The sequence below is a fragment of the Entelurus aequoreus genome, linkage group LG17 (genome assembly GCF_033978785.1).
Source record: "Entelurus aequoreus isolate RoL-2023_Sb linkage group LG17, RoL_Eaeq_v1.1, whole genome shotgun sequence".
In the NCBI taxonomy this organism is placed as follows: domain Eukaryota; kingdom Metazoa; phylum Chordata; class Actinopteri; order Syngnathiformes; family Syngnathidae; genus Entelurus; species Entelurus aequoreus.
Window position 1 is genome coordinate 8,838,139 of NC_084747.1, and position 8,058 is coordinate 8,846,196.

Below are 8,058 nucleotides of genomic sequence, written 5' to 3' on the forward strand. Positions count from 1 at the left end.
CTTTGAGATTTTAACAAATGTAAAGTGCGTAACAAATGCAATTCATTATTATTATTATTATTACTTCTGATGGTGTTTACTTTATCTGAGAAAAACAACAGAAACTCATCACACTTTGTAGGCGATGCATCCTGGATAACAGTGGTGGGAGGGCAAACAGCAGAATTGATGATTCTGAATATAATTCTGGAGTTTGGAGCATTGGCAATGAGACTGGCAAAATAACTTGTCTCTCTCAGCTTTAACCACCCTGTGGTAGCTCTTCTGTCTGTCCCTCAGTATCTCAAGAGAGACCTGCGGACATCTTTCTTCCACCTCCGCTCCGCCTGTCTCCATGCTCTCCTCTCTGCTCTGGTGGTCTCGTTGAGCCAAGCCGTAGTCTTGGGTTTGGGCTTTTTCAGCTTGAGAGGGGCAATAGAGTCTATGCTTATTTTGTGTAGTGCGTCTTAAATAATTAGAATGATATATTATTGATTTGATGGGGATTTTCAGATTGTTTGCTTGGTGCTGCGATAGATTGAACACATCATTATTTGCCACCTCAGTAGAATGCATGTTCACATCTGGTACAGTCACTACAGAAAAAACGAGTTGTGTATAAATCTACGAGAAATGCTATGTGTGCAGGAATTTTCCAGCCTGGCGCTGGTTAGTTCTGGCTTAACTGACTCCTTACTCGGTCTAACAGACACTGTAATTGCCTGTGTCCGAGCTTGCTCTAGTGTAGTTAGTCAAGTGTGACTTAACCAGTGATCTATGTTTCTAGATGGAGTGATGGCGCCTTCTCGGTTAGGGTAAAGGCCGTCCCTCATCAGCAAGCCCGGTTTCCCCCAGAAAGACGGCCAATTATCAATGAACGTTGTCTACAAAAACTAGCCAGCCACTTGTTAAGCGAGACTAATCTGCTATACCTCTCATCATTGCCTCTCGCAGGCAGGAGGCCAGAGACAAGTACTCGATACCTGGACATCTTTCTAGCGAGATTACAAGTCCTAGCTATGTTCCTCTTTGTAATCTCTGACTGGCTCATCCTAGTGTCATTGGAGCCAACGTGTACAACTATGTTTGCGTAGCTATAGTGGTGCAATTGGCTTGTCGTACAAGTTTACTAGGCCTGTTGCGAGTTAGCTCCCTAAGATTAGCTTCAATGTCAGGTGCTCTGACCCTGGGAATACACTTAATTATGGCTGGTTTGCTAAGCTGTTTGTTTCGGGTGATGGAGACCCCTATGACTAAGGGTGCCCGGTAGCCTGGGGTGTAGGACTAGCTAAAGGATTAAATCTATAATGCGTCTCAACCGGTTCAACTTTGCTGTAGGCTGCTTAGGGCTGCTACACACTGGGCTAGTCAGCTCACTACAGCTAATGCTAGTGTCCACCGCGTCTAAAGTTACGAAATTACTCTGCTCTAGATGGCGGACAAGGTCCTCTAGTAGGGCCAACCTATCCATGAGAACGGTGCACGAAGAGCAGGGAGACATACTCACGTTGTTTCTTTCACCGAGTCGAGTTCTTGCTGTCTTCGGTGGTCGCAACGTGTGGCAGCAGGTTCCTACATACCATTGCCACACTCAAGCTTACTGCACCTGGTATTCCCAGGCGGTCTCCCATCCAAGTACTAACCAGGCACGACCCTGCTTAACTTCTTAGATCGGACGAGATCAGGAGGGCTCAAGGTAGTAATGCTGTTAAGTCATTAGTTGACTGCTAATTGGGGAGTTTTAACTGCGCTAATATTTGGCATCAAGCCAAGCAGCTGTGTGCGCGTCTACGTATCTACATGTGCACAGCAGGGGAGCTGGTTAACTTATGAGAGTAGTATGTGTGTTTGTGAGAATGTCAACGTGTTGTCTGAGTGACGTCAGTGAGTGAGCGGGCGAGTAAAGAGAGAGCAGCAGGACAGGTGTAACAACTACATTATGCCTGTCACTATTTAAACTCCTTGTGCAGATCTGAATGCTTATTATTTAAATGTTGACCTAAGTCTGAAGCAAAGGTGGTAATACTAATCACCACATTTGGCAAGGCGTGTTTTAAAGCAGCTGTTGTGAGAGTAGTGTATGTGTGTGTGCACCTTTAAGAGTGGCAGTATGTGGGGTAAGTGACGTGAGTAAGTGAGTGGGTGAGTAAGGAGAGGTAGTGGTAGCATGTGCAGGAGTGTTAATAGCATGGTGGATGTCCGCTTGTGCCCTGTGGAAATAATAAATAAAGTGAGCAAGTTGTAACTAATCGACGGCCTCGTCCTTCCGACCAAAGAGCGGAGCTTTATGGACCCAGTGTTACCCCCGACACAACATGGGCCCTGGAGGGAACGTCTCCCCTGCGCTCCTCGACCACGGTCTGGGAGCCCACAAACATGAAAGGTGTAAAGCAACCCTTGCAGAGCGGCGGCTCCCTGTTTAAAGTGTCACCTTTATTGTTAGTTTAGAAGCCCAAAAACCTCCATATTGCACTTCACGCACCCTCTTTATTAACCAGTAGAATTGTCCTTTGTTGCCTTTCTTCCTCTCCACCATGTTATTGCTTGTATGCACTTTGTGTGTGCGTTTTGACACACTCAACATCAGGCGCCTCGGCTCTGTAGTCACCGCCACACAGCAGCATTCAGGTGAAAGAACGGTACCGGTACTTTTCAAAGGTGGTATAGTACCGATTTCAATTGATTAGTACCACAATACTTTATTAGTAGCAGTATACTGTACAACCCTACTACACACACATACAGTACATAGAAGAAAGTGTGTTTTTGTTGTTTGTGTCTTGCAGACGTCCAGCAGCTGATCGGTAATCCAGAAGAAGTTTCCCCTCAGTTCGGGGGGAGCTCCACTTTGAAGCAGGAGACTCCACAACCACCCTGCATTAAAAAGGAAGAGGAGGAACTCTGCATCACTCAGGAGGGAGAGTGTCTTCTAGGACGAGAGGAAGCTGATTACACCAAGTTTCCACTGAGTATTCTCTCTGTGAAGACTGAAGATGATGAAGAGAAACCACAAGTAGACAACCTCTTAGCTCCACTATCAGATAGTGAGGCTGAAGATGAGGTTGAAGTAACTTTGAGCAGCGATAAAGACTGTGAAGGTGATATGAGGACTCACACTGACAACAAACACTCTGAATGCTCTACAAAGAAGAGAGGTAAAACATGTTTGAGCTGCTCAGTTTGTGGTCAAAGTTTTACTAAAAAGAGCCGTTTAACTCTACACATGAGAACACACACAGGAGAAAAACCATTTAGTTGTTCAGTTTGTGGCAAAAGCTTTTCTCAAAATAGCGGTTTGACTCAACACATGAGAACACACACAGGAGAAAAAACATGTAATTGTTCAGTTTGTGGCAAAAGCTTTTCTCGAAAAAGCTGTTTGACTCAACACATGAGAACACACACAGGAGAAAAAACATTTAATTGTTCAGTTTGTGGCAAAGGTTTTTCTCAAAATAGCTATTTGTGTCGACACATGAGAACACACACAGGTGAAAAACCATTTAAGTGTTCAGTTTGTGGCAAAAGCTTTTCTCAAAATAGCTATTTGAGTCGACACATTACAACACACACAGGAGAAAAAACATTTAATTTGTCAGTTAGTAGCAAAGGTTTTTCTCAAAATACCCATTTCACTCAACACATGAGAACACACACAGGTGAAAATCCATTTAAGTGTTCAGTTTGTGGCAAAAGCTTTTCTCATAACAGCTATTTGAGTCGACACATGAGAACACACACAGGTGAAAAACCATTTAGTTGTTCAGTTTGTGGCACAAGCTTTTCTCAAAATAGCTCTTTGACTTCACACATGAGAACACACACAGGTGAAAAACCATTTAGTTGTTCAGTTTGTGGCAAAAGCTTTTCTCAAAATAGCTCTTTGACTTCACACATGAGAACACACACAGGCAAAAAAACATTTAACTGTTCAATTTGTGGTGAAAACTTTTCTATTAAGAGCCATTTGACTGAACACATGAGAAAACACACAGGTGAAAAACCATTTAGTTGTTCAGTGTGCTGTAAAAGGTTCACACATAATGCAGACGTAGTAAAACACACAAGAACACACAAGGGAAAATAACCAATTAGCTGTTTAGTTTGTGGTATGTTGCTCATATGTGGTGACATCCACCCTACCCAGGACCTCCTCACTGCTTCTTTCACAATCATCTGAGGTATTCGTACAAACTTTTTCACCAGCATAGCCGCAACTCTTGTCAACAAGCTGTCCCACCACTCTGGTCGCTTTGGTGTATAACACATTAAAGCCTTCTACAGAAAGCTAAGAGTATCCAACGATGATTTCAAATTAGAAATGGTCACAGCTGATGAGGTGTTTAAAAAATTGAGCGCGCTCCACCCTAACGAGGCCACCGGCCTTGATAACATCCCCTCCAGATTCCTCAGGGACTCTGCCTCCATCATTGCCCCGATCATCACGCACATAATAAACCTATCAATTACACAAGGCCAAGTACCAAAAGATTTTAAGATAGCAAGAGTAACTCCCCTCTTTAAAAAAGGAAGCAAATTGGAACCTGGCAACTACCGACCTGTTTTTATTCTCAGTTCCATTTCGAAAGTAATGGGGAAAATAGTTTATGAACAGGTCGATAGTTACCTTGCCACTAATAAACTCATGTACAAATTCCAATCCGGCTTCAGAACTAACCACTCCACTGACACATGTCTTCTCTATCTGAGCGACCACATCAAACATGAGGTGGACGCGGGCAAATACTGCGGCATGGTCATGCTGGACCTTCAGAAGGCCTTTGACACCGTTAACCACGCTATACTGCTGGATAAGCTCAGAGCAATCGGATTTAACAAAACCTCATGGAGCTGGATGCAATCTTACTTGGAGGGGAGGGAGCAGGTGGTAGAGGTGAACGGCACCGTGCCCCCCCCCCCCCCCCCTCCCCTCTCGGTGAGCTGTGGAGTCCCCCAAGGCAGTATATTGGGACCTTTACTGTTCCTAATATACATAAACGACATGTCATCGGCATGCGACTGTGAACTGTTTTTGTTTGCGGATGACTCTGCCCTGCTGGTATCCGGCAAGGACAAGTCACAGGTGGAGAAAATCCTCAGTGCTGAGCTCTGTAGAACTTGCACCTGGCTCGCTGACAACAAGCTATCCATACACTTGGGTAAAACAGAATCCATCCTGTTTGGGTCCCACATCAACCTTAAGAAAGTCAATGACTTCAACATAAAAGTGGGTGACATTGTTATCACCAGGAAAGATGAGGTCACCTACCTAGGTTCCATTCTAGAGGCTAACCTTTCCTGTGATAAAATGGCAACCAAGGTAATCAGAAAGGTTAACCAACGAACGAGATTTCTCTACAGAATCTCCTCTCTGGTCAACAAAAGCACCTTGAGGATTCTGGCGGGAACTCTCGTTCAACCCTTTTTCGATTACGCATGCTCCTCCTGGTACCCTAGCACCTTCAAAACCCTCAAATCTAAACTCCAAACATCTCAGAACAAGCTAGTCAGGTTACTTCTAGAACCTCCACCCCAGATACCACCTCACCCCTACCCACTTCTCTAAAGTGGGCTGGCTCAAGGTGGAGGACAGAGTTAAACAACTTGCACTGAGCCTAGTCTATAAAATCCGCTACACCTCCCTGATACCGAAGTACATGTCAAACTACTTCCTTAACGTAAATGACCGCCATAACCACAACACCAGGGGAAGCTCCACTAACCACGTTAAAGCCAGATTCCGAACTAACAAAGGTCTTAACTCATTCTCTTTCTATGCCACATCAATGGGGAATACGCTCCCAACAGGTGTAAAAGAAAGGGCATCTCTATCCTCCTTCAAAACCGCAATAAAAGTTCACCTCCAGGCAGCTACAACCCTAAACTAACACCCTCCCCGGATTGCTAATAATCAAATGTAAACAATTAAATGCAGATACTTTTTCTTCTCTCTCTCTCTCTCTCTCTCTCTCTCTCTCTCTCTCTCTCTCTCTCTCTCTCTCTCTCTCTCTCTCTCTCTCTCTCTCTCTATGTCCACTACTTGCTGTCCATATCCTACCCCCCCCCCACACCCCTGATTGTAAATAATGTAAATAATTCAATGTGATTATCTTGTGTGATGACTGTATTATGATGATAGTATATATGATAGTACATATCTGTATCATGAATCAATTTAAGTGGACCCCGACTTAAACAAGTTGAAAAACTTATTCGGGTGTTACCATTTAGTGGTCAATTGTACGGAATATGTACTTCACTGTGCAACCTACTAATAAAAGTCTCAATCAAAAAAAAAAAACTTGGATTATTTGGAGCATAATCTTATCCACTCATGACCCCATGTCTTCTCTGTATCTGAAACCTTCCTGAACAGTAAGATAGATGATGCTTCAAGTGCTTGGTTACTCCTTCTTCAGTCCAGGGACCTGGGGCCTCATGTGTCAAGTTTGTGCACGCTCAAAAACCTGCACTACACCCTTTTTCACTGCAAAGTTAAGATGTATAAAAACTGACTTTGACGCATAAGTGATGCTGGGTAACTGTTTGCATAACAAACTGCCAACTTTTACTCCTCAGCCTAATTGATGTGCAAATCCGGCCCGTGAGATGAGTTTGTGAAATGTAAATTTCAGCTGCATTTTTTTTAAATGAAAGAAATTGCTGTTCTTAATGTGTCCACTGGATGTCGCAATTCTGTTAGACGTGCAAATAATAGCGAGCAAGTAAACCAAGCAAGAGGTACACGGTAAAGCGGGGCTGTGACTCCTCCCCCTCGACCCAACGTAAAACAGGAGTAAAATAACCAATCAGTATGCCCTTTTTCTGGTTTGAACAACAGCCATCGAATAAGTCTGTGCACATGCTTGTATTTGTATATATTTTATTTTGAAAGAGTAGTTGTACATTATTTAATGTTAGATACTTTTACCAACCATTGTTTTAAAACAACATTAAATTGCCTTTATTTTGAAAAACAACGTTGTGGGGTAAGAAACGGAAGTTGCTGGCTTCTAGCGCATGCGCAAATGTACTTGAAGCCAAGCAAAAAGACGAAGACCGCATGCTATGGTTGTTCGGAGAATTTTCGAATTCACGATCTTAAAGTCATATGATTCACAGCAAATATAGCAACAAATATCTCAATTCGTATTTTCCAAAGCCACGAAACGTGCATTGAGTTTGGAGCATACTTGCCAACCCTCCCAAATTTTCCGTGAGACTCCCGAAATTCAGCGCCTCTCCCGAAAACCTCCCGGGACAAATATTCTCCCGAAAATCTCCCGATTTTCAGCCGTAGCTGGAGGCCACGCCCCCCTGGGGAGGGTCTTTGTTTTGAGACATCTTCCAGGCGTGTGCTTTGTTTGACAGTTCCAATCTTTCTCCCAGTGGCGAGGGAGGGTGCCTTTTCCTGTGTAGTTTTGCAGATTTTCTTTAATGAGAAGTCTCCTCCGCAACGCCGCCACAGCTCTCCTGCGCACAGCGGCACAGCATGCTCCACTGAAATGTGGTCTGTCTACGCGGGATTGCCGAAGCCTCTTTTGAAGTACTGAGCCGAGACGCTGCCCTTTGTGGTGCGACACCAAAAAAAAAAAAAAAAAAAGATATATCAAACCAAAAACACCCATAAGACTACCTGAAAGGGTCACAATCTAAAGTGCCGTATGTATATGATGCTTTTACACATCCCCGCTTTGTTTTATGCCCTACCCTCTTGCAGGGATTATGCATGTCTTGAGTGAAAGGCGCTGCCCCCCCACCCTCCCCACTTGAATGGAAATTGACGCTCTCAAACGAACAACCTAGGAACAAACATGAATTCCGTGTGGCTGCGCCCCTTGTAGTGGTGCGGCGCAGACAAGCTTGCTATTTAGCAGCGGCCGTCTGAGATGGCGGTCTGAGAAATACTTGACTTGGTGAATTCTAGCTGTAAATATACTCCTCCCCTCTTAACCATGCCCCCAACCACCCCCACCACCACCACCTCCCGAAATCGGAGGTCTCAAGGTTGGCAAGTATGGTTTGGTGCGATATCTGAAGTGAAGATTGAAGACGTGATAGAAGATGGACGACTACTGC

The 8,058-nt window shown here is 44.2% G+C and overlaps 1 protein-coding gene and 1 pseudogene across 1 annotated transcript in view; one reads left to right on the forward strand and one right to left on the reverse strand.

The window, feature by feature from the left end:
* LOC133632280 (zinc finger protein 135-like) overlaps window positions 1-4,077 on the forward strand; it is a 73,398-nt gene extending 69,321 nt beyond the window's left edge. Inside the window, exon 2 of the mRNA XM_062024630.1 lies at window positions 3,041-4,077. Coding sequence (XP_061880614.1) covers window positions 3,083-4,066 — 984 coding nt within the window. The 5' untranslated portion in view covers window positions 3,041-3,082 and the 3' untranslated portion in view covers window positions 4,067-4,077. The remainder of the gene's footprint in view (window positions 1-3,040) is intronic.
* Window positions 1,574-1,692, reverse strand: LOC133633002 (5S ribosomal RNA; annotated as a pseudogene).
* Window positions 4,078-8,058: the final 3,981 nt, after the last annotated feature.